The following is a 26,840-nucleotide window of genomic DNA, read 5'->3' on the forward strand; positions in this document are numbered from 1 at the left end:
CTTGTTTCCGTTGTGCTGCCCGCATTCTATGAGCAGCAGATCTGTGCAGCACCAAACCTAGCCAAAGCATCTAGGCAACATAGCAACCATTCTCATTTACTGCGCCAAACTGCAACATTAAATTAACCTTTGGATGCTGGTGAACCCTTTTCAAACTGCGCTCATGCGTGAACAGTCGTACCCGCCATCTTTTTTAGTTTTTTTTTTTAATTATTATTATTATATTGTAAATATGAATGTCATACGCCCTTCCAATATGACTGCATTTTAAATCAAATGTGATAACGCATGTCTTTTTTTGCGTAACATTCTAAGCAATAAACACTAAAGTACACAATATGCACAAAAAAAAAAAAATAATAATAATACTTAACAAAATAATTGGTAGTTTTATCCACAAACCACTGTGCGCGTCTATGTTCAGCTGGTTTCATAGACCCTAGTCTGCACTAATCTTGGACTAGCCAATGTTATTTTAGATAACGTAGGTAACGCTTATCGGAACCTGTGAAATCACCTGATTGTCTGGAATTACTGTATTGGTTTTGTTTATTAGCCCGAGTAGGAGTTTTTATTTGAGAAATGTAAATTTTGCAATATGAAGCAATGCGTGGCAGTGAGCTTCGTGGTGATTTTCTGTTGGGCTCATTCTGAGTGAGAATTGCATTTATCTGCATCCCGTTTAGATGCGTGATGTATTTCCAATGTTGGTTGCATTCAAGTTTCTATAATTACCTTATAATGTGAAAATAAGACATCGTGATCCAAACTTTTTTTATTACAAAATACACATTTCAGATGTAAAACACAAGAAATAAATAAATACATAATAACCACATATACTGAATTTGGTGTTAACATATATTAAATGCATACAATAAGTCAAATCAAACACCGCCATGCACTGTGGGGTAAGTCATATCTGAACACAGATCAACCAAAGCTGCTTATAGCAGTTCAAGAATCACAACTCCTATAGATTAGTACAGCAAAGTTTAAACACACATTGGCAGTTTAGCACATTACATTTCTGATTTATATATTTTCTCAACCTTTTATAGTTTGTTAACGAAATGAATGATGGATGCATCAGGTAATATACTTCTTTTTTCTTTTTTCTTTTTAGCATATGCTCTGTGTTGGTATTATTATTATTATTATTATTATTATTATTATTATTATTATTATTATTATTATTATTATTATTAATAATAATAGTCTTCACATGTTACACACGGTACACACAGACACACACTCACATTCACAGTTATTTGAACCCAGCAGTTTATGCTTCTTTTGTGGCTTCGTTCATTTTTGCACCAGGGTACTCGAAGAAGGTAAAGTGTCACATCTTTCATTGAAGAGCGAGCCGCGAGTGCCGTGTTCGCTCTCAATAGCTTGGAGCGGGATGATAACTAGTGTGTCAACCTGGTCCGGTTTACGGGAACCAGAAAACGGGTGTATTGGACAGGTGTGTGAAACAGTCGGGGACGAGACCCTCCAAAAAACATCTTTTAACATTTTTCTGAACTCCCGTCTCATTAGGCAATACAGAATCGGGTTGAGGCAGCTATTGGCGTGCGCCAGGCATACGGTGACAGGGAAAATGTAGGTGTGGACCATATAATACGTTTTATCCCAGTTAACCTCGTTGAATTTGACCAGGACGCCCCAGAAAGTTATGGCATGGTTGGGCGCCCAACACAGGAAGAATGACAGCACCACTATGGTAACAGATTTGGTAACTTTGGATCTTCTTTTCGGATTGTTGTTGTTCATGCCTTTCTGCCTAATGAACCTCAGGAGTAACAAATAGCAAATGGAGAGGATGAGCATTGGGATGACAAAGGCAACCATGATCTTCTGGAGGTGATAAAGAGCCAGCCAGTACTGGTCCGCGGGGAACTTGAGAAGGCATAATTTTTCTCCGGCGACGTTTGTCACTGTCGAAAAAATTGCAGTGGGCGCGGTGGCCACGGTAGCAGAGACCCACAGCAGCAAGCTGATCCATTTCACAGAGCAAGACATTCGTCGGCTTCTGTTATTCAATGCAGAGGCGACTGACCAGTATCGGGTGATACTCATGGCAGTCAGAAAGAACACGCTCGCGTACATGTTCATGACGGTGATCGAAAGTATGATCTTGCACATCGCATCCCCAAACGGCCAGCTGAAGTCCAGGGCAGTATCCACAGCCCAGAAGGGCAAGGTCAGGACGAACTGGAAGTCTGTCACAGCCAAGTTGAGGATGAAGAAATTGATGCTCGATTTCTTTCTCCCCTGGCTCACCCTCATGAGGAAAAAGACTAGCAGGTTCCCCACCAGCCCCGCTGCGCAAACCACGGAGTAGATGATGGAGATGAGGATCCTCAATACTGGACTCCCATCCGCTATCACATCGATGTCATCCAAACTACTGAATGTCTGCCATTCGGTAGAGGCGTTGTACGCCGCCCCGGTATCATTCTGAAGGTCCACCATCGTCTCAGACATAAGCAGTGCTGCAAGTGCGCTCGCTGGCACCAGACTGTTTACTGCTAGCATGTCACCAATGCGGATCCAGAGCTTTCTCCCCACCGCCACCAGATTTACCTCAACCTCTTTTGACTCGCCTTCCTAACTTTGTTCTCCCTTTTCTCTTCTGTCGCTGTGGACTTTGACCAACTCTGTTAGCTTCCAGATTTCGCAGCAACAAGCATCATGTGCTAAATGGACAGCAGGCTGCCACTGCAAGCTAGTTAATGCGAGTGCATTTTTGGTGATCCGCCTCTTGGAATCGTTGATTGGGCTGGAGTACAGGCTACAGGTAAGTTCCAGAAAAGGCTGAAACTGATTGTTCGCTTGCCTTGTCAATCAAAGAGTCCGTCGCAAAGCTGTCACAATGAGGAGAATCGGTTAGCTCAGTCGTGTACAGGCTAGGATGTGAGCTCAGTCGTGTACAAGCTAGGATGTGAGCTCCATCGTGTACAGGCTAGGATGTGAGCTCCATCGTGTACAGGCTAGGATGTGAGCTCCATCGTGTACAGGCTAGGATGTGAGCTCCATCGTGTACAGGCTAGGATGTGAGCTCCATCGTGTCTAGGATGTGAGCTCCATCGTGTACAGGCTAGGATGTGAGCTCCATCGTGTACAGGCTAGGATGTGAGCTCCATCGTGTACAGGCTAGGATGTGAGCTCCATCGTGTACATGCTAGGATGTGAGCTCCATCGTGTACAGGCTAGGATGTGAGCTCCATCGTGTACATGCTAGGATGTGAGCTCCATCGTGTACATGCTAGGATGTGAGCTCCATCGTGTACAGGCTAGGATGTGAGCTCCATCGTGTACATGCTAGGATGTGAGCTCCATCGTTAGGATGTGAGCTCCACTAGGATGTGACCATCGTGTACACTAGGATGTGATCATCGTGTTAGGATGTGAATCGTGTACACTAGGATGTGAATCGTGTACAGGCTAGGATGTGAGCTCCATCGTGTACAGGCTAGGATGTGAGCTCCATCGTGTACATGCTAGGATGTGGTGCTGTACAGATCACCGGGGCATTAACCTGATCCTTGATTAATACAAACTGCCTGGGGTTTCATGTATCATGTATACACTTAAACGAAATAAAAACACACACACACACACACACACACACACACACACACACACACACACACACACACACACACACACACAAATAAAATACCTTTGCCTCTCGTACACAGTTTTTCATTACACAAGGATTCCAGCATGAAGCGCGCTGTGTCTCGACCTTTATCCAAGGTGCTGAAGTGACAGTGATGTTCCAAAGCACATCGGCAGTAAAATATTAGCACATCATAGCCTCCAATTCTAGTAGGTGTAATATTATATAACATTTAACAGCCAGTATGTAGGTAGACCCAGTTAACTACAAACATTGTCAGCAATAGAGTTATAAATACTTCAGGATTTCTTCGGAACCTTGAAATGTTAATTGAAATCAAATGGTTCCAAATAGAACTCGGAGGGGGTCCATAATGCAATGCTTTATTTGGAATCCAGAATTAAGAATTACAAATAGGAAGCAACTGGATAATTAAATAACGGAAACACGAACTGTTCTGCTTGATCACAGATGGATTGTACATTGAATCCATTACAGCCCACTGGCTTAATAAGAATGATTCTTCTTCATATCACCGAAAAAAAGGCAGCCAGATTTTCAAAGGGCTGTGCTAAATTGTAGTTAACCCGACTTCATCAGAACAGTGTGTTGTTTCTTATTCAGAATTTAACAGTGTTTTCTAAATCCGAATTCATTATAAATGGGTGCATTGCAAAACAAATACAGTTGTGCCAATTAGATTTTAATGAATGTATAGGATATTGGTTATTGTAAGCATGCCAATCAGAGATAATGTTCTACATCATAAAGTAATGCCACCTTACCCAAATGAATCGTCTTTATTCAAAGGATCGAAAACCTCACATTTGTCGCGTCAGGTGCTTTATTTATATTAAATATTTACGGCTAACCTCCCTCAATCTGTACCTCTTTCTCTGTCCACCAGGTGGCACGGCAGAAGGAGGAGATATTGTAAGAGGGGTAGGTGTAAACACAGCCCCGTTATATATTAAAGGAAAAATGAAAAGGGTGCTACCTTAAAATATTGAATGTGTAACCTCTGTTTGGGTATCCTGCAAAGTGTTTAGTTTGGGTTTGGGTTAGCTATAATGGAATTTGAATGGGTCGGTTAAAAGTTATCACAGCCTCCTCTTAAACCTGTAAGCAGCAGGAGCACGGATATGAGGCTCACAGAGGGACTATGCATGCAGGGAGGTTTTAATTGGGGGGGTTGTAGCTTGTGTTTCCACAGCTAAACGTTACCATAGGGCAGCCGGCCTGGACTATGATTTACTTTCTAATAAGGTATAGTGCATAGAGGATTGAACTATTGTATTGCAGCGTGCAAACATGCGCATGGTTGCGAGATACATCATTTACAGTATAATGATGCCACTGTTTTGATGTTATAACGTAAGCCGGCTTTCAGAGAGTTCAACACTCAACAACACAAACGATTTGGATATTTTAAATTTATATGGTATGAGATAACTCAATTTGTTCTGTTTTGCAGGCGCTGTTTTTTTTCCCCACAATGCACGCCCAGCACCGCGCCCTGCAATATTGATTTCCATTAGGAGAGCTTTCTAGTTAAACTGCTGTGTCGAGGTCAAGCACAGTTTCGCATCAATAATTGGAGATATAATTAATAACTAACACCAAGTAGCTTTGACTTAAATAACACCTATCTTGGAAAAGAATATCTCAATGTCATGGGCTGTTTCCTATCCAAATAGACCAGTTCAAGGTGGTAGTCATAACGACCTGCAGTTCCCTTTTTGTACCACTAAACGGCTCTCGAGTTCAACTGCAAAGTACTCGGGTATTCGAGACAAAGGCGTGTGTAGAAGCCAACTTGGAAGTTCTTAACCACACACACACGCACACGCACACGCACACACACGCGTACGCGTACGCGTAGTTAAGACCTTGAAGAAAATGAAAAAAAGGACCCTAATATATAATCGGTTTCTGCAGACTAGACGACACAGACAGGAATGATCTTTTCCATGCAATGTATTGTATTACTGTATTAAAGAAACATTTCGCATCACCGTGATAGTAGTAGCTCTGCCCCCTCTAGCCAGTAACCAGGAGCTAACACCGTGGGGGTCTTGATAATGTTAACCTGTTTGTAAAAACGTCGTTGATTGCATTACTGCTGGAATGAAAAGGGAAAAGAAAGGGTTGTTCCCAACGACATAAAGTACATGCAAACTTCAGATACTCGGGCGACCCGCCTGCAGCCAGTAGGGAACCGATAAGAGTAGCTAAACCCCCTTCCGTTTGGTGGTTTTTTTTTTTCAAGAGGTTTATGCTAATTAGCCCGGGCTTGGTCCCAGTGCTACTGTGCAAAGCCAAGGATTCCTTCTGCGGTCACTCAGCTCGGGAATTCACAAGTTTGAGGACTTGATAAAAGTGGGTTGAACAGCTTGAATTTGGCTCTGCTAACGACACTACACTGGCGACAGAACAGTACAGCAGCACAGATAACGATTTTTATCTTGAGCGAAAGCTTTTAAAAATGCATCTTTTGTGAAATTATTACACAGGGGTTCAACGCACCGAACTGGATCTTATTTTACCTTTTTTTCTTTTTCTTGGTGCAACATGTTGAACCCTCCGAGCTGCAGAAGCTGGGCTTCTCGTTTTATTGGACAGACATGTTCTCTCTTGGTGGTACTTTCAGGGATTTTAGCAGTGCTGGGCAGCTGCACGACATACAGATTCACACAAGGAAAAGGTTTGTAAACTCTTCTGCCTAGTTGTAAACAGTGGTGGTAAACGGGGCGTCATTAAATTAAAACTTTAGATAGACAGATAGTTAACAATGTTGACCGATGACAATAAAACAAATGAAACGCGTTACTAGTGTTTCTTTGTCATCCACTATAGTCACAAACGTTCACCAAAAATAATCTTTAAAATACGGGAAAGTTGAATCTTAATCCAACTGAAGACGTTTGTGCGCCGTGTAAAGAAAAAGGAAAGTTTTTAGGAAAGTTATTGTTATAGGTTTTAGAGATAAGTGGCACCTCAGCCTATTGCTGTGACTAGGAAGGTAAGGGAATGGACGAGAATCGCAAACCATAAGGGTCAAAGACGAACGTTTTACCATTCAACCAAAGCGTAAGCGCTGTAGCGGGCAGGTAAGTACGGCTCTCACGCCGATGTCGGTGTTATTAACTGATCAGCCGCTAGGAGGAGAGGCATTACGTTTGCATTATTGTATTAATGCTCAGAGCCATTAAAAAGGGTATTGTTAAAAACAATAAACATGCCTGGTTGAGCACAGATCGCCAGCATTGATATGCCTTTTTTTTGTTGTAACTTTAGTTTGTATTATTTCTTCTTCGCAGGGACCCCTTTTGAAGTTGTCCACCCTGTTAGAGTGGATGAAGCTGGGCAGTTTGTCTCCCACTCTGTGTCCCGTCGCGTGAGCAGGATTCTCAGACGGGACCTGAGCTCCCAGGACAGCAGCAGCACTCCAGTTTATTTCAAGCTCCAGTACAGCGGGCAGGACCTGCTCTTCAACCTGAGCAGAAACCCCCACCTGCTGGCTCCCGGCTTCGTCTCTGAGAGAAGGTACGGGGGCCTGGCTGGGGCCAAGATTCGAACCCACAGCCATTCCTCCTGTCAGTTCATTGGAGAGGTGCAGGGCCAGGCTTCCACCATTGGGAAGGCAGCTATCAGTACCTGCAACGGACTGGTAAGTAGCATAGTCCCGGCGCTGTCAAGGGTTTTGATATCATGGCACTCACAGCTCTGTGTTCACGCTCCCACCTTCTGTTAGTGGTGTTTGTTAACCCTAGCTCACAAAGACATATTCATGCAGGTGTTTACAAGGATCACTTTCTGAACATGCATCTTTCTCTTTTTCTACATTAGGAGTTCATTAAAGACCGGAGTAAAACTTTGACAATATGTGCCTGTGCACAAAATGAATAAACTAAACTAAAATAAAATAAATATGTCTCAGTGTCTATCAATCTCTCTTCCCTGTATGTACACACACCCAGAATATCATACTTGCATAATCTAACAGACTGGAGCATGCACACTGCAAGGTCACTATATCATGATGCACAGCGAGCTTCATTATAGCGGCTACATTAATGGTCATTTCATGCAGAGTAAATAATTGGACTAGCACATTGTTAATGGTGAATCCAAATAAAAAAAAACAATTTCATTTACATTTCTAAAGCCCTTTCTCCCAGCTAAAAGCACATTAAATTTAAGTCCATTAGCCTCTCTGTACTAAAAGTTCTGTGCAAAATATCCCGTCTGCAGGTATTATGAGTGTTGACTAATAAGACGCATTTCAATAGTTGTCCTGTTCAGGAATGTTTTCTTAAGCCTCTATGGGTCTGTATTGTGCATGGTAACAGATATTAACCAGGTGCAGAGTAGTGCTCTAGAAAAAGACACTGTTCACCTTATCTACCCCTTTTAAACACACATTCTTGGCATACTGCTAAAAATAAATAAATAAAAAAAAGCAAAAGCAAGAGAAAGGATGATTTATAGTGGAAATGGTTATTTGAATGAATGCTACCCTGAAGTGCATCAACAGCAGCTGCAACATTATATAAATTACACCAATACCCCTTATTGCAATCATTCGAATTATGGGCAATAGATTTCAACATCTGCAATACAACAGAAGCCTGAAGACAAGGACATCTGGGCTCATTTAAACACCAGCCCACACTGGGATAAATTAACAGAGAGCAGAAGTTTTCAGAATACAGCATAAGAAAGTTTGGCAGTGGAAACAAAAAGACTTATCACTGAAAACCACAGCCTGCCAATGGGTATTCACTGTCGAGATTTGAAACGCTGAGAAAGTCTGCATCCTGCTGTTAAGAGCTTAATCCAGGTGTGAGCAGTGTTACACAGGCTAGCGGAGACAGCTCTTAGAGTATAGATACGATTGTGTTGAATGACTGTACAGTATAGCACTGCATAGAGTTTCCATCTGCTGTGCAGTGCAAAAAAAAAGAAAAAGCCACTTTATAAATCCCTTATACTTGACATTTCTGAGTGTCGATTCCCATCTCTGGGAAAGGCTACAGAGCTTTTGCAGTGAAGGCAAGCAGTTAGTGACCATCCTGTCTGAGCAGAGATTACAAGCGTCTGTGTGTAACAGCAACCCTATTAAAATGAAATTATCAAATCCCAAAGCAGTACTTTGTTCACTTGCGGCTTCCCAAGCCAGGATTATCGGTTGTCAGCTACAGAGCAGCTTGGCACAGGTCTTAAGTAGCACTTCTGTTAACTAATGTCTTGGTGCTTAGCACAGCTTTGTAGATCCAGTTCTGAGTATTTTAGGGCTCCTTTAGGACATAATGGTTACACCAGAGTGTAACCATTATCCCGTCCCCCTGTTTTCTTTTCAATGCTTACCTATGCTTTACCATGCTTGCACTGTGCTTTATTACACTTTGCTGTGCTTTTACTGTGGCAAACGTTTCTAAAGGTAGGGCATGTGTTTTGCAAGGAGCAGGTAATGGTTACATCTGGTGTACTATCTGGAGAGAAGACATGGGTGCTTTAAAGTTTAAAAAGTTACCAGACAAAGAGATACAAAGTGTTTTTAAACAACAAGATGAATACATTAGTTAAGATGATGGCTGATATTCCAGACCTGTACCAGTGTGTTCTTTAAGGATCAGTGCTGTGAGCTAGCAGGCTTGTGCACAGAGTCGTTTAGTCTTGATAGAAAACCAGAGCAAGAAAATAGCCTGCAGGTTACCTTATAGTTAAGGGTCAGTAAATAGATTAAAGTAGATAGCTAAAGAATGCATTGGGCAGGTTTGAAATCTAGGCACCCAATACCAGCTCTACAATGTATCATTCATTTCAACATCAACTGCAGTATTTATAAGTTTGAGGCTACTTGTATTTGTTTTCATTGTTTGTTTAATACCTTTATTTTACATCAAGGTGTCACACAGATGTAAACACACTTGTTCTCTCTCAATTGACAGTGATGATAAGTCTTAAGATAAATAAACAGGCTAGCTGGAGGAGCTCTTGTTAGAGATGCCTGTTGCCCATCCCTTTTTATACAAGTGCAGTGCTTTGCTTCTTCTATCCTGAGTGCTGCTTTCCCCTCTAGATGGGTGTTTTCCAGCTTTCCAATGAAGACTTCTTTATTGAACCTCTGGGAGGAGAGGAGCAGGAGGATGGAGCAGCACAGCCGCATGCCATATACAAACGGCACGCCGCTGAGAGGGGCGGCGAGAGAGGGAGTGAGCCCCAACGCCAGAACAGCGTCAGCGAGGACTCCCCCGTTAATGGGACCTGTGGAGTGAAGGGTACTGTAGAGAGCAAAGCAAAATAAATGGACAAATAGAATCAATACCAGGATGCCTGAAGGGTTAGATAGAAAGGAATAGTAGACTCTTAAATCATTAACTATGTAGTAAATTGCAGCACAAACACATTAGTGGATATAAATAGAAATAAGTGAGTGTAGTTGCCATGGCACCAAAAGCATACAAGTATATCCACTGTTTGTTTTCAATATGTATATCTGTATTTTTCTGTATTTTCCTCCTGGATGTATATGGTGACTGTGTTTCCCCTGTTAAATCACCTTTGTATAAAGACTTCTGTTAGACTGAACTTTTAACTTAATTTAACGATCCAGGCAATGTTGGCGATCAGCCAAACAGCTTCCTTGTGTCATCCATTCTATCCCAGTTGTGAATGGGCTGCCATATAGATATATCTGCCAATATAGATTGTGTTTGTCTTCAGTTTCAGTGAGCTTTGATAGTGTGAGAGTGCCTTGCTGGGTGAGAGGCAGGCACTTAGGGTTCATTCATTATTTGCATCATGTATTCAGGAGCATGAGAAGCACTAAATTACTTACCTAACCCGTCTGCCTATAGAAATCGAAATAAGCCGGCTCAGCTGAACGATACAGCTCTTCTATTTAAATTGCACTCTGCTCTGATCACAGGTTTGAAAAAATACAGACTTTTATTTGATGTGTAGAGGCAGACAGTTTCTAAATTGGTTTTCCAAAACATTCTGTGCATTCAACAAAGAAGAGAGGCAGTTACAAAACAAGGTTAGAACAAAGGTCTGATTTGGACAGGCTAGATGTCACGGGTAGACACACAGACAGCTGGGAAGGGATGCCATTGTCCGATCTCGCGGAAAGCTCGACTGGATTAAGAAAATGTGCTTGATATTAATGAGCAGGTAGATAATCAAGAGATTCACTGCTGAATTGTTGTCCCTCAGCGAGAGAAGCTGAGTCACGTCCTGCAGTCTGTCTGAGTCCTGAAAGGCTGTTCTGTCGTATTCAGAGTCCAGGAGGAGCTGGGAGATGGCAGAGAAGCGGCGGGTGAAGTGGGAGCAGAAGCAGCGCCGGCACAGGCGAATCCGCCAGCGCTCCATCAGCAAGGAGAAGTGGGTGGAGACGCTGGTGGTGGCCGACACCAAGATGGTGGAGTACCACGGGAGCGAGCACGTGGAGGACTATGTGCTGACCGTCATGAACATGGTGAGCTGATGTGGGGCTTCCTCAGCTGTGTGCACCGCATTGTTTAATTCAGTACAGCCTGCTCTATGACAGTGACAAAGAAAAGGGTTTATAGCATCTCATCCCTCCAAATGGTTAACCCTGCAAGCACTGGGAAAATAAAGGCTTTTCTAAATGGGGAAAACTGCCAAGCTGATTCAAGTTTTTGAATTTTCTATACTTCATATTTAGCCCTTTAAGGAGTGGCTCTTCTCTGAACCTTATAGTCTTGTGTTTTGAGGTGAACACGTTATTCTTAGCTCTAATTGGACCATGATAAAATCTTTGCATAGCTGAACTTCTGCAGACTATAGCAGGGATAAAGAATGATGCACACTTGTTCTAAGGAATTACATGTAAATAATAATAATAATAATAATAATAATAATAATAATAATAATAATAATAATAATACATGTTAAATTTAAATATTGCATGGCCATTACATTCAGATAATAGTTTCTAGGATAACTGGAAATAAAATCCCTTCTGGCAAATGTTCTGTTCTAAAATGCAACTGAATTCTTACCTGGGGGGAATCTGTCACTGATTCAGATTGGAAATTGGAAGTAAACCACATGAACCACATAGCCAGCTTGGCATATCCTAATAGCATTGGGAACAAAAAAGTCACATTTTGGCCCTATACACATTAAAGAGACGATTCCACAAACAATGTCCCTGAATTATCTGAGGAACCGTGGAACAAGTTGTGCTATATAAGCACCCTGTCAAGAACATGTAATGTAGAGATGAGTGGGTCTATTTGTCAAACTGTGAGGTACAATTTATATTTGCCGGCGCCTGTCTTGTGGTTGCCATGGACACTCTCGAGTTCTTATCCTGGATACAAAAAGGCCAACGCAACTCTTCTGTAGAAAGAACAGAGGGGGGGGGATGGCATTTTTCTCCATGTTTTCACAGTTTAGCCTGTTATAAAGCAGCAACCAAACCCTATACTTAAAAGCAGTATGGAGCCCCCCCCCCCCCCCCCCCATTTAAAAGAAAATGTTAAACAAGGTTACGAGAATTAATTACAAGGGGAATTCTATATAGTTAAAAAAAATAAAAAAACATTACTGATCCTCATGGCTTTGTTTGCTTTTTAGGTTGCAGGATTGTTCCATGATGCCAGTGTTGGAAACTCCATCCACATTGTGGTGGTTCGTCTGATTTTATTGGAGGAAGACGAGGTGAGAGAGGAGCTTGTGTTTTCAGTTCACCCGCCTGTCTGTTTGTTTGCTTCACTGTGATGCACTGCTCTTCAGTAGCTGAATAAACAGGTGCTGATGGTGGCACTAATTTCTTATCTCATCTTTCAGCTCATCATTCTCTTTGTTTGTCAGACAGGGTCCCAGTTTTAGTCCCTACTATTGATGCATGCACTTGACTGATGCCCACTGATACAAGTGGTATGTGGCATGGTTTACGTACTATACATAAGAAAGTTTACAACGAGAGGAGGCCATTTGGCCCATCTTGCTCGTTTGGTTGTTAGTAGCTTATTGATCCCAGAATCTCATCAAACAGCTTCTTGAAGGATCCCAGGGTGTCAGCTTCAACAACATTACTGGGGAGTTGGTTCCAGACTCCAACAATTTTCTGTGTAAAAAGTGCCTCATATTTTTTGTTCTGAATGCCCCTTTGTCTAATTTCCATTTGTGACCCCTGGTCCTTGTTTCTTTTTTCAGGTCGAAAAAGTCCCTTGGGTCGACATTGTCAATACCTTTTAGAGTTTTGAAGGCTTGAATCAGGTCATCGCATAGACTTCTTTGTTCAAGACTCAATAGATTCAATTCTTTTAGCCTGTCTGCATATGACATGCCTTTTAAACCTAAAATCTGGTCTCTCTTTTTTGCACTCTTTCTAGAGCAGTAATATCCTTTTTGTAGCGAGGTGATCAAAACTGAACACAATATTCTAGATAAGGTCTTACTGATGCATTGTGCTAATGCATTGCACAGATGAGGTTTTACTAATGCAAACCGTATGCTTTAATTCTATTAACATTTATTTGTAAAGCGCCTTTCATATCACAGTATCTTAAAGAGCTATACAGAACAAAAGTATACAGCATCAAGAAGTAGCAAAATTACAAAATAGCAGTAAATAATTATAATAATAAAATAATAACAACAATAAAAAGCCTAAAGAAATCAATTGTAGAAAACAAGAAATTAATAATGATAGAGAAAACAACATAAATCATAAAAATAAGCAAATAAAATAAATAAAAACAATTACCTTTGAAAGCCAGGTAAAACTATAAAAGTAAGTCTCTTGACTTAATAATATTGACGGTCTCTAATGGAAAAGGGCAATGAGTTCCACAATCTGGGGGAATTATAACTAAACACATTTTCTCCTCTCCTTTTCAACTGTACCTTAATGACAGCCGTTCCTGGCTCAGGCTATACAAGAATGAACATTACAAAAGCGCCTCATGTTAATCAGCCTGCTCAACACCATTTGCAATGTCAGCCCATCAGATGCATTTTATGTTTTCTTAGCTCTATATGGCAGTACAAAGCTGCTTTTGGGAATTGAATTCCTGAGCACAATGAAGACAGCAGCATCCAACACTTTGACAATAAGTGATAAGATTACCACAAAATACACATATGCATCCTTTTTTTTAAATTTATGTACTATTTGCTGCCATAGCTGTTGAACAGATTTGTATATCCGCACAACCTCCAGGTGTCTGGCACCAGCACGGCTTCTCTTAGACTCTCTTTGTTTAATTTGAGCCAGAGTTCAACGTCTGTCATTTTCTGAACTCTGTGAATGAAATGTTTCCTCCAAAATGTACCACCTACGACTATCTAAATCCCAACAAATAAACAAGTTTATTTGCTCCAGTGCCCCAGTACAGATTAGATTGCATGTTCTGCTTGGTTCGTCTGGTACAATGAAGAAAGACATGCAGCATTAAATAGTAAAGCTGTGTGGTCTAGAATCTGCCAACTCTGCTATCCTGGATCATTCGGCTGCCCTATTAAACTTGGAAGAGTGTAATCTAATTCTTCTGTCAAGTACACTTAAGTATAGCTTGAAACAAACCAACCCTCCCATTTTTAATACAATTCAGCATTGCATTGGAAACCTGCTCCTTAACCTTTACTTACAAAACAAGTCTCTCCAGTGCTTTGAGTGCCTCACGCTGTTTTTGTTTGTTAGGAGGACCTCAAAATAACCCACCACGCGGACAACAGCCTCTCCAGCTTCTGCAAGTGGCAGAAGAGCCTGAACATGAAGGGAGACGGCAACCCCACACACCACGACGTGGCTGTGCTGCTCACCAGGTAGGGAAGGGTTAACGGCAATGCCAGCTATGGTTACTAGAGAGTTCAGTTTCCTCACTGGAAATCCATGCAGAGTCATGGCAGCAGACTAATAATTACTATATGCACAGTTAAAACACTAATCCAAGTGGGAAGATGATACAATGGACTATTGTTGAGGTTGTTACAGCTAAGATAAATAATCCCACACATCTTTGCGTTTTCATTAGCTACACATAGGCCTCAGCTGTTCAGTTTTGAAACAAAACATGTCCTTCACAAACATTTATTTTCATTTTAAGACATGATATCGGGCACTGCTTTAGGATTATTTGTCCCCCCCCCCCCCAGATTGTCTCAGGCAGGGTTGTCCATCAAACACGGTGCTCTGTCCCCCTGGATTGTCTCAGGCAGAGTGTTTCTTTCTTCCTGGATCCACTGTGACTGCTTCAATACCAACATCCACCAACTGCAGCTCCAGCCCATTCCTGCGTTCTGCACGCTAACACTACCCTCACTCTGTTAGTGTGGTTAACACACAACCCTTCATCGACTGCAGCTCCAGCCCATTCCTGCGTTCTGCACGCTAACACTACCCTCACTCTGTTAGAGTGGTTAACACACAACCCTTCATCGACTGCAGCTCCAGCCCATTCCTGCGTTCTGCACGCTAACACTACCCTCACTCTGTTAGAGTGGTTAACACACAACCCTTCATCGACTGCAGCTCCAGCCCATTCCTGCGTTCTGCACGCTAACACTACCCTCACTCTGTTAGAGTGGTTAACACACAACCCTTCATCGACTGCAGCTCCAGCCCATTCCTGCGTTCTGCACGCTAACACTACCCTCACTCTGTTAGAGTGGTTAACACACAACCCTTCATCGACTGCAGCTCCAGCCCATTCCTGCGTTCTGCACGCTAACACTACCCTCACTCTGTTAGAGTGGTTAACACACAACCCTTCATCGACTGCAGCTCCAGCCCATTCCTGCGTTCTGCACGCTAACACTACCCTCACTCTGTTAGAGTGGTTAACACACAACCCTTCATCGACTGCAGCTCCAGCCCATTCCTGCGTTCTGCACGCTAACACTACCCTCACTCTGTTAGTGTGGTTAACACACAACCCTACATATCTTCCCATTGCAGCTTTAAAGTTTTGTATAAAGCACATGGACTTCAGCTCTGAGTCCTCTCAGATTAATATAGCGTACATTAGTGTGCAGATTTATTAGACCCCCCCTATTGCTTCTGCAGCTCTGAGTCCTCTCAGATTAATATAGCGTACATTAGTGTGCAGATTTATTAGACCCCCCCTATTGCTTCTGCAGCTCTGAGTCCTCTCAGATTAATATAGCATACATTAGTGTGCAGATTTATTAGACCCCCCCTATTGCTTCTGCAGCTCTGAGTCCTCTCAGATTAATATAGCGTACATTAGTGTGCAGATTTATTAGACCCCCCCTATTGCTTCTGCAGCTCTGAGTCCTCTCAGATTAATATAGCATACATTAGTGTGCAGATTTATTAGACCCCCCTATTGCTTCTGCAGCTCTGAGTCCTCTCAGATTAATATAGCATACATTAGTGTGCAGATTTATTAGACCCCCCCCATTGCTTCTGCAGCTCTGAGTCCTCTCAGATTAATATAGCGTACATTAGTGTGCAGATTTATTAGAACCCCCCTATTGCTTCTGCAGCTCTGAGTCCTCTCAGATTAATATAGCGTACATTAGTGTGCAGATTTATTAGAACCCCCTATTGCTTCTGCAGCTCTGAGTCCTCTCAGATTAATATAGCATACATTAGTGTGCAGATTTATTAGAACCCCCCTATTGCTTCTGCAGCTCTGAGTCCTCTCAGATTAATATAGCGTACACTAGTGTGCAGATTTATTAGAACCCCCCAGTGCTTCTGCAGCTCTGAGTCCTCTCAGATTAATATAGCGTACATTAGTGTGCAGATTTATTAGAACCCCCCAGTGCTTCTGCAGCTCTGAGTCCTCTCAGATTAATATAGCGTACATTAGTGTGCAGATTTATTAGAACCCCCCAGTGCTTCTGCAGCTCTGAGTCCTCTCAGATTAATATAGCGTACATTAGTGTGCAGATTTATTAGAACCCCCCAGTGCTTCTGCAGTTCTGATTTGTTGTGCATATGAAGTCAAACCACTCTGAAAACTGTCAAAATAGGCGAATTGGTGATTGTTTAATTGAATTGATGACTTTAATAGGCCGCACATGCAATTCATTTAAAATAGTAAGAGGAACACATAGCCAGGAAGGTTAAAATGCATGAGACTTGAAGTTGTTTAAGATGCCTAATTAAAGCACAAAGTGGTCTAACATTTTCACACACGAGTGCCTGTTGTTTCTATATCACCCATTACTGACCAAAAATGGAAATTCTCCCACCCTGAGCTTTTCAGGCAGGCAGGTATATAAAGGATATATATGACAAATACAGCTGTCTATTTTACACAGGAAAGACATCTGCGCTGCCATGAACAGGCCCTGCGAGACGCTGGGTCTCTCCCATGTGTCGGGCATGTGCCAGCCTCACCGCAGCTGCAGCATCAATGAGGACACAGGACTGCCTGTGGCATTCACCGTGGCACACGAACTCGGGCACAAGTAAGACTTTTGCACTTTTCAACCTTTCTGAGATCTGGTGCTTGAGATACCTCAGCTGAAGAGTACTATCATACCCAGCATGCCAGCACTCAAATGTTTCTAGTAAGGGAGTGCTAAAAGGTTTTTGACAGAACAATAGTGTAAGTGCGTGTTTCAGCTCATAATGGTACTAGCTACAGGAAGCATAGCTGCTGCTGCTGCTGCTGCTTTAAAGAGCAGTGTTCTGGACACTCCAGTTGCATTTCTATTCTGTTTCTTTTTCACAAACCAACTACAGGGAGCCCAGAATACTAGAATTGTAATTCAGGGTAGGGCTGATGGGAGCTGCAAGGACCAGCCCCCTCTTTGCTATTCAATACAGCCTCTCAGGGCATTAGTCCATGTGTTGTAGGAGTAAACTAAATCATAGCAGAACAAAAGCCCTGCTTAAATACTGGAGCTTAACTAATCTCACAATGTGGAAAATGTGCAAACCCACTAGCTGATCTTCTTCTTCTTCTTCTTCTTCTTCTTCTTCTTCTTCTTCTTCTTCTTCTTCTTCTTCTTCTTCTTCTTCTTCTTCTTCTAATAATAATAATATGAAAGGATAGATGGTTTGAGGGCCAGTTATAATGAACAGTAACATTATATTTTCCGCTTATTATTATGCAGATTAAGGGGTCATTGTAAATAATATGAAGATGAAGAGTATAGCTGAGAGACACACTGCTCTCCACACTGAGAGGCCTCTTCAGAAAACTCATTGTGCTCAATTTTGTTTTAGCAACAACAACAACAACAAAAAACTGTTAAAGACAAAGAAACAAACAAAACATTAAAAAAACTATTAATAAATAAAGCACTTGGGCCAGGTCTGTGTTCTTTAACAAGGGAGAGGTAGTCAACTCAGCTTCTATCCCTCAAGGCTAACTGTTTTTCCCTCCTGTGCTCTCAATATAGCTCCAATTTCCTTCTTTTTGTAATTGTGATTGTTTGTGATATTCTTATCCACATGTCTTGGCACATCTATCCACACAGGCTTAGCATTTCACCTCCCTTTCTCTGTGCTGGAGCCTGTTGTGTTCCGAGTCACATTTCCACTTGCGTTTCTCAATGAACACCTCCTGCAACCACAGCCATTGTGTAAACAACTTGAGAGCTGCAGGGTGGGAGGCTTTTATTGAGACAGAAGTGTGAGAAAAAGCGTGTTTCAGAACTGCAATCTCTGCTAGGTTCCTGTGAACAAAAATATCAAAACAATGCAGATTACAGTGTCAATACATAGAGCACAGGATGCAGCAACAGCAAACAATGAGAAATGTTAGCAGCATGAATCCTTTTCAGCCTCACACATACTTCTTTTCTTGTCATTTCCCGGCATTAAGGTCACGTCTATAGCACCACTAGCACACACTGTGACCTTACTGCAGTGATTCACAATGGTGGCTCTTTCAGTCCATTCCAATCTAGATCTTAATCTTAATTACTTTGAATGAACACCTTCAACAATTTAGCAATGAAAGACGTGGGTAGAGCAAGCCCCTGGACTGCTCAATTCAATGATTAAGAGCCTGATTGGAACAAGGTGCTGAAGTGCAGTCGAATGAAAGAGTGGCGAGTGAGTATCACTGCCCCACGGAGTCATGTTGTGTGATAGCATGCTGCAGCTCTGACTTTGCTATACATTAATATGAGTTCCAATTGAAGTTTCAAATCATGATGATCTGCAACTATCCTACTGTGTGCATTTTGCAAAACACATTAAGGCAGCATTCCTGTCCAGTGACTTCATGTTTTGTGTCAGTGACGGAAACCAAAGCATTTTATTTGTTTAGTTCGGAGATTTCCCTCATTTTCCCTCTTTGTGGGACCTGTGCTCTTACGCCACAGCTTTGGGATTCAGCATGATGGGAACGGGAATGACTGTGAGCCGATTGGGAAAAGACCTTTCATCATGTCTCCACAGCTCCTGTACGGCAGCGCCCCGCCCAGCTGGTCTCGCTGCAGCCGGGAGTACATCACCCGCTTCCTCGAGTGAGTGCACGATTCCATTCCTCTTTGTGTGTCATGAGAAAATGCATTTATATAGACGGTAATGAGCTGTTAAAATGGAAATGCAATTAAATGCATAATTAATGCAGAGATATTTACACTGATTTGTTATGTGTGTGAGTTACCTGGTTTACACTTGTTTATGGGGGATTTTTTACCTGATATCAGACCCTTATGTACTGGGCCTACCAGTAACTTATACAGCTGTTTTCTGTTTGTTGATCAGGAGACAAATGCATGTGCTGATCCGCAACAGAAGATGCACAGATAACTTGTTGTTTCCCCTTGCTTCAGTGATTACTAGATTAGCAGAGATTCCACCTGAACTGCCTTGGGCTCTCTTTGACATCACCTTCCCTGCAGTAATCGCACCATGGCTGGCTGCAGTAGCTGTGGGAACCAGCACATGACACAGATCCTCTTCTGCGGTGCAGTGACTTCCATAGCAGAACATCCTCCCTGTATAGTTCATATCAGGAAAGAAAATAATAGGATCAAACAAAATAGCCATAATATTCAAAATGAATCATTAATAAATTGTTCATTTTTTTCTAGATAGCTGCATGGTTTGTTAAACCGCTACAAAATCATGTAACAAAATGTGGCAGTAATGAAAAAGGCATGCATGATTACAACGATATGAGAAAGTTATAGCCTGTATACAATTTAATAATGCAATTACCCAATTCAAATACAAGCCCACTGCCAGTCTCAACACCTTTACCTCCAGGAAGATCCACGGTGTCTCACAGCACCTCGAATCATGTGTTCTTCTGGGAGATGCATGTGGCTTTGCAGAGCAATTGTATTGCTGGTTTCTGTTTAGACGGTGTTTAGTTTTGTGACAAGCAACACTAACAAAAACATTCACAGAGCTTAAAAGTATGCTATAAACGAAAGTGAGCCACATCTAAAAACAAATATATCATTATAATTTTTACTGCACTTATCTGTTTTATTTTTGATAACAACCACAGAGTTCTTGGCAAATATAAAGGAAGGAATGATGTCCTGAATCAAGCCAGTAACCTGCTCTTCCCTTGCTGTAGTTCTGATCATCCTGGCTGCTCATACCCTGTTTAGTCTCATGCAGGGAATTTAGCTAATTATTTTGTATATATATATTTATATTTTCTTGACGTGACTGATTGTGGAATCTGCATGCCTGAAATAAGTGTTGATAGCCCCCCCACAATGCTGAGAGAGCTGTGTCAACTCATAATACTCACCTCAACTCAATTCCCTTTTTATATGCTTGCAGCCCACCTATATATAAGTATGCCTCTGAGCTAGCACTCCTGCCTTTGCAGCAGCTGTTCACAAATGAAAACATATGTGAGTTAACCTTGTGTTTTGGGCAGTCTTAAATGACTGTTTCCACTTCGCAAAGTACTGTAATAAATGTTGGCCTTAGTGTTTAACAAATAGCAGTGTAGCGTATGGTGCCAATTAAGGAGCATGTAAGTATTGGATGAAACAGTCCTGTGTACACTGCGATACAGTATCCTGAGCTTTCCAGGGACCACAGGGTTAAATCAGGACCAGAACCTCCAAATCACATCACCAGCGATTATCTGGATACCGTTCCTCACGATCTCAGATTATTTGTATTTCCATCTGAAATGAATACTCCTGCACTCTGGGTTCACCCCAAGCCCTGTTCTTAGGAAGCATTTCCCTTGGGTATGGAGGTCTTGAAGAGTAAAGCTGAGCAAAAAAGTGAAATTTGACACTTGGAATAAACCTGTGTTTAAAAGCAACAGTGGGTGCTGTCAAGTCAGAAATATAACACACCCTAACAAGAAGCAGATTGTCCGCTGTTTAGTAGGAATAACAAACTGAACCCATATAAACAATCAGGAATTGGCACTTTTCCCAGCTTTTTTTTTATGGAACAAATGAAGTTTATAAGTTCCTCCTCTGCATGTCTGTTGTTTAATTGGCATCCAAAGTGAAGGAAGAGCACTGTTTGTCGCAGTTGGAGCTCGTCCAGCGAAACCTCAGCATTGACCAGGATTCCACGTCTCCTCTCCAGCATTGACCAGGATTCCACGTCTCCCCTCCAGCATTGACCAGGATTCCACGTCTCCCCTCCAGCTGACAGCAGCAGGAGTGTTCCCTACCCTCCACTCCTCTAGTGTTGGCCTGACGAAAGAACTGATTTTGACTTGAGAAAAACAGCAGCAGCGAAAAGGTTACATTTGTCATGTACTGTTGTTTCCCATGCTTTTCCCACGCTCCTGCATTTGCTGTGCTGTGCGGAGGTTTGCCGTGCATTACCGAACTTCTCAGTGATTTACTTAAGCTGCGTTTTATGAAGAGCGGAATGTCGTTCACTCTCAGCAGGATTCCAAGTCCTGTTATACTCACGGTACAGTTTTGTTTAACAGACGTCACAGAGGCTCCCATTCACGGCACAGCACACTTGCCACTGAAAGTATGAGTAGCAGCTGCATATAACGTTCAGGACCTTAAAAAATTCACAGCATTCAGACTAAAAATGTTTACTCCACCTCACATTGTGTCCACTCAGGTGCTCCCTCTAGTTATTTGCTTATAATATGATCTGCTACACTGCATTCTTCTATTATGATATTACGTGATCAGCTCTTATAAGAAGGTGAATGCACTGAATAAAGTAGCACGGCAAAGGCTATGGAACATGGAAGGAAAATAAATGACTACTAATCCCAGCAGTATATTATTAAGCTGCTGTAACACAATGGAGTCTATTCAGTTGTTTGAAACAGCAGCCGCATTGATTGCCACGCCCACGTCCGGAGAATAATTTTAGGCTGTTTAAAGGTGGGGGTTGGGGTCTCCCTGTCCTTTAAAATGAACCTACTTTGTCTTCATAAAAAGATGTGCTTTTTGTAGGAGAACCCTGCCCAGCCTTTGTTTAGATCAATCGAATAGACCACAACCATGTCTGGCAATACTTTAGTCAAAAACTTGGCCATTTTCACTTTGGGCAGACACTTACTTGGCTGTGCACTGTGTAATACAGTACAATTGGGATCTATGTTCTGCACCTTACTAATAAACAAGCACTTTACTATACTCAAATCCAACACCATGCTGATTGACTTGAGCTGGCTTATCCAGATGAGAAACAGCAAAGAAGCATCACATTCCTTGATTCCCAGCCCCAAGCACGCAAACGTTTCAGCCAGTGCCAGTTACACAGACAAAGGCAGGAGGTTACTCAACTTTCTTATTCTGTTTGGCGTGACTCATCTTCAAAGGAAGAAAGCAACAAAATACGCAGATTGACTGTAAACCCAAATTCTCCCCAGCAGCTATTGAAAACCATACTGTCTAAAATAAGAAGTACCATTTAATATGAAATGAGATTGACTGGGTGCTGGATTAGCAGCATTGCTTACCAGGTGCAGCTTGCAGCACTACCTCAGGCCTCTCTCTCCCAGCCACATCTTGCTTCACTAGTGAGCCTTAAACCCTCTGCTGCCCCCTTGTTCACCTCTGGACTGCTCGTCGACTGCCTCGTAGATAAACGCATTAGTCTGTTAATGGTTAAGTAACCCGGCAGGCTGATACTAAAGGGGTTTGGTGTCTCCCACATGCTTTGCTGGTTTATTTACACAGTAAATGGCAAACTGCTGTCAGATTTACACAGAAAGATTGCTGTCGGCATTAGCTGTACACATTCAGCATCCTGTGCCTTCGGAAAAGGAGACTGTAGATGTGTGACTAGTGCAGTGCAAAGACTGGTAATACCTACAGATACGTTGTTTGAAACTGAACAGGAATCTCAGATATTCTTTGAACAACAGCAGATTCCCCTAACTCCTGTTTCAAAGATCCCACTCCTTAACTGAGTTTCAGTGTTGCCAATGGAGACGGTCAATGGACGGTTATTGATGTGCTGTGTGCTATGTAACATATCACAGCTGTGGCTGTCACATCAACAGCCTTACAGATTCCTGCAAGAGGTTCTCCTTAATTGATAAATGGTGGGTGGTTGACAGGATTAGATGCCAGCTTTATCAGTGTCTTGTCACTTGAAAGAGTTCTCTAGACACGCATGAGTGAGGAGATCACACGCATAGCTTGGTGTGCATCTTTGGAATAACCCGGCCAGCAAATGGAGCCGTGCATCCTGCTGTGGATGGATGCACAGTGCATGTTTATATATAGATGTCATTTATTGATAACACTCTGTTTAGACGTCCCTTGAGGGGGCTTTATATGTTTTTGCAAAACCCAATGCCTTTGACAGCTCAACTTCAACTGCTAAAATGTCAGAAACCGTGAAACTTTGGGGTTCTGGAAGAGCGTTACACTTCACTTTCAACTGTCATATGACTTTTCACGGTACTTTGGTGTAGAGGCAGCACACTTTAAGATGTTTCCCAGTATTTGGCACACAACTGTATTCTCTTACAGATGCAGTTAAAATACATGTGTTGTTACAATGTAGTTACCATATTAATGAGGCCTCCTAGATCATTTGGTTTTTAATGTATTCGCTTCCTCTGTAAATATTCTGGAAGTATCCACTGTAGGGTGGCTGTCGATACATAATACATGATGCAGTGTATCCCATTTCTCCACACAGTATGAAGAAGACTGTTTGATTGTAGGATCAGGGCTTGCCCTGAGGTGACTTTAAATAACTAGTAAATATATTGAGCTGGAGTTTCCAAACCAGATACACACTCATTTGCATGTAGAAATGCATTGCAGCGGCATGTCTTTGAAAACCAAGCCCAGTGTGCTTAATCAGAATCAGTGGCTTTTGCTGAATATTCGTCTAAGGTTTTTCATCTGCTGAAGTTAGAACCCCTAGCCTGTTATAACTGCTTTTGATTATCTCCAGTATTGCTTAAGTCTTTGTTTGGCAATCTTTAATAATAAAAGTGGCTCACTCCATTCTATGTTTGACTACAATTTTAGATTTCGGAATTCATTATCATCCAACTTAAAAAAAATGGTTGCTTTGGACAGATGATAAGGAGAACGGAGGTAGAATTGAATAATTTGCAGCATGACATGGAGTTAAATGGTATTCTCCAGTGAAAGTGCTGGTACTGTATTAAGGGCTGCCCGCTCAGATGAGATTAGCTTGGAGAGTTCTGCATGGTGTCTGCCTCTCTGGCAGTGTGGTGTGTGATTTATTACACAGGACTCTACTTTAGCACAATTGCCAGGGGTGAGCGCTGATGTGCTCCATGCAGCATGGGGTTGAATGTGCTCTAATTGAGCTCAGTGAAGTAGAGCTGCTTGTGTCTCTGCACGTGTTTAACAGCAGTGAGCGCTTCGTTATAACAGTTGCGGTGACACGTGTAACCCCCCCTTGTCGTTGCAGTCGAGGCTGGGGGCTCTGTCTGGATGACCCCCCGGTCCAGGATGTGATTGAGTTCTCAATGGTGCCCCCTGGAGTGCTGTACGATGCTGCTCACCAGTGCCGCCTGCAATACGGCTCCAGATCCGTCTTCTGCGACGATATGGATGTAAGTACACTTTCTTTTATTGATTGACCTGACCTTGCATCGTTTACAGATGAGCAATACAACTCAGCCTCCTCATTGCAGCTGCTTTCGGGGGCGTGCTGTCTGTCAGCTCTTGAGCGTTTCTTCAGTAGCTAACACAATGGGATGCAAAAGAATCGATTGCACTTCAATTACACAGAATATGTTAAAAGTTACAAAAGTGTTATTTCAAATACACTCAGTGATAAGCCATGTCTAGACCTACTAATTAATGCTTTAAATAAATACCACACAAGCCAACAAATACAACACAGGCAATAAAACTTACGCATTTCTGCTCCAAGTTTATTTTCTCAACTACAGATGAAACCAGCAACACGAACTCTGAAATAATGGTCTGAGCGTACAGTATGTATGCTGGGTTTTTTATTGCTTCTCTGAGCTAAGAGTTTCCTGTTTCTTTTAAATTTGAACAGCTTGTCACAAGTTCCAGACTGCTCCATATGTGCTTGCTTAAAGAAATGACCAAGTTATGCCACTGATTAATAGGAAATATGTAGCTGACCTGCATTTGCAGTTGCCCTCAATCGTGTGGCGTGTGTTGTGCATGTTGGTCTGTATCTTTTTCTGAATGCCAAATGCAAATGGAAAAAAATGTGACTATACGAACTGGAGTGCCCCTTTTCCTGTTTTTATTAAGGGAAGCATTTCTCGTGGTCTCGTGTGTATCGCCACAACTGGTTTTAATCACAAACGAATCTGAACAGTTCAGCATCTAGGCTTGCACAGATCAGACTGAGGATAGGTTTGTATTCATTAATACAGAGCCTGTAGTTAGGCTTTAAAAGGAATAATGTGCCTTCAAGGTATAATTTGAATTTCACATGTTTGTAAATGTGCCAGTAACTGTGCCTGAACCACAGCCATTAAACAACCTACAGTGTTCATTTCAGAAATACTAAAAGAAACTTTGACTCTGTGTTATAAAATTAGCATTTTAATAATTGAATTAGTGTCAAAGCCGTTGTTTCATTGGGTCACATTTTCCACGTGTTTGACTTTTAACCAAAGAATGTGCTTTTATCAACAGACAGGATTACATTGTGCTTGGCTTGTGAGCTAGTGAGTAAAATACATTTAGAAATGATTCTATTCCTTGATAAGATTGGAATGCAATGGAATATAAAGAGATTTAATCTAATGCCAGCTTCTTATAATACTGTTCTTAACACCTGATACAAAGGAAGTTTCTCAACAAGCTGCCAGAAGACCTGACACAATGAATCTCTTGCTATGCTATTAAATGTATTGAAGTCTATTAACAAAGGATAGCGGTTTATTACAATGTCACTGCACTCAAATGTTGGGGATCCATATATAGCTATATAAAAAAAGTGTATTCAATGTTGCTATTTCTAATCCTAATTTATAGCTCTTAGTATCTTAATTAATACCGTGTTTCTAACCACATGCATTGGGTCGCTATACTGAAGTGATTTGTTTATGTTGCGTATCAAGCGATTTCTTATGTAATCCGTACATGGTATATAACATTGTATTGCCATAACCTTGTGTTGTTGTTGTTTACATGGCAAACATCTCAATTGCCCCGTTTTCTAGATGAAATACCAGCTCTTTACGATGGCTCCTAAAGCATGTCCCAATCAGTTCTTCTCTTCAGATAGGGCTTTGTTCAGAGCTGTAAGAGTAGGCAGTGTGTCCGCTGTGGTCTGTTTAAACATAGCGCGTGTGTGTCTGTGTGTGAAGGCACCCCGCTCTCTTTGGTGGTAGCGGCAGTAATGGAGGTTGCTGTGTGGCAGGTGGCCTGACCTATCAGACAGACCCAGTGTTTTAGCAGGAGGGCTGTATATTTACATTCCTGTTCCTGATTCACAATTGCTCTTATTTGAAATTGTTCTTATCCATTTATTGTACATTCTTATCTATTTAGTTTAACTTCTCTTAGTCGCAGTCTCTCTCAAACATAATTATTTACTGTATTTTTTATATTGCTCTTACTTACTACTGGTTGTATTGTATTTTATAACTGCTATTATCTGTAATCTGATACTTTGTAACAATGGTAGGTTGCCCTGGAGAAGGGTGTCTGCTGTCTGCTAATAATAATAATAATAATAATAATAATAATAATAATAATAATAATAATAATAATAATAATGACATATTTCCACAACATTATGTATGCCGAAGAGTGTGTTAATTCATAGTTTCAAACAACCAGTGGTAAAATAAGTGCAAGGTGATCAATTCTTTGGCTAACGTCTTGCTTTTCTATCTGTGTT

At 41.7% G+C, this 26,840-nt stretch overlaps 2 protein-coding genes across 2 annotated transcripts in view; one reads left to right on the forward strand and one right to left on the reverse strand.

Annotated features, from left to right (window-relative positions):
* Window positions 1-1,304: 1,304 nt before the first annotated feature.
* On the reverse strand, window positions 1,305-2,481 carry LOC121294560 (relaxin-3 receptor 1-like). Its single transcript, XM_041218347.1, has one exon. The coding sequence runs from the start codon at window positions 2,479-2,481 to the stop codon at window positions 1,309-1,311; it is 1,173 nt and encodes a 390-aa protein (XP_041074281.1). The 3' UTR covers window positions 1,305-1,308.
* Window positions 2,482-5,935: 3,454 nt separating this feature from the next.
* The window catches only part of LOC121294766 (A disintegrin and metalloproteinase with thrombospondin motifs 7-like), a 55,195-nt gene continuing 34,290 nt past the window's right edge, over window positions 5,936-26,840 (forward strand). The window contains exons 1-9 of the mRNA XM_041218843.1: window positions 5,936-6,335; window positions 6,952-7,301; window positions 9,717-9,915; window positions 10,918-11,114; window positions 12,242-12,325; window positions 14,313-14,437; window positions 16,904-17,053; window positions 18,923-19,066; window positions 24,414-24,558. Of these exons, the coding sequence (XP_041074777.1) occupies window positions 6,203-6,335; window positions 6,952-7,301; window positions 9,717-9,915; window positions 10,918-11,114; window positions 12,242-12,325; window positions 14,313-14,437; window positions 16,904-17,053; window positions 18,923-19,066; window positions 24,414-24,558 (1,527 nt within the window). The 5' untranslated portion in view covers window positions 5,936-6,202. The remainder of the gene's footprint in view (window positions 6,336-6,951; window positions 7,302-9,716; window positions 9,916-10,917; window positions 11,115-12,241; window positions 12,326-14,312; window positions 14,438-16,903; window positions 17,054-18,922; window positions 19,067-24,413; window positions 24,559-26,840) is intronic.

This window comes from Polyodon spathula, chromosome 19, assembly GCF_017654505.1.
Source record: "Polyodon spathula isolate WHYD16114869_AA chromosome 19, ASM1765450v1, whole genome shotgun sequence".
Lineage (NCBI taxonomy): Eukaryota > Metazoa > Chordata > Actinopteri > Acipenseriformes > Polyodontidae > Polyodon > Polyodon spathula.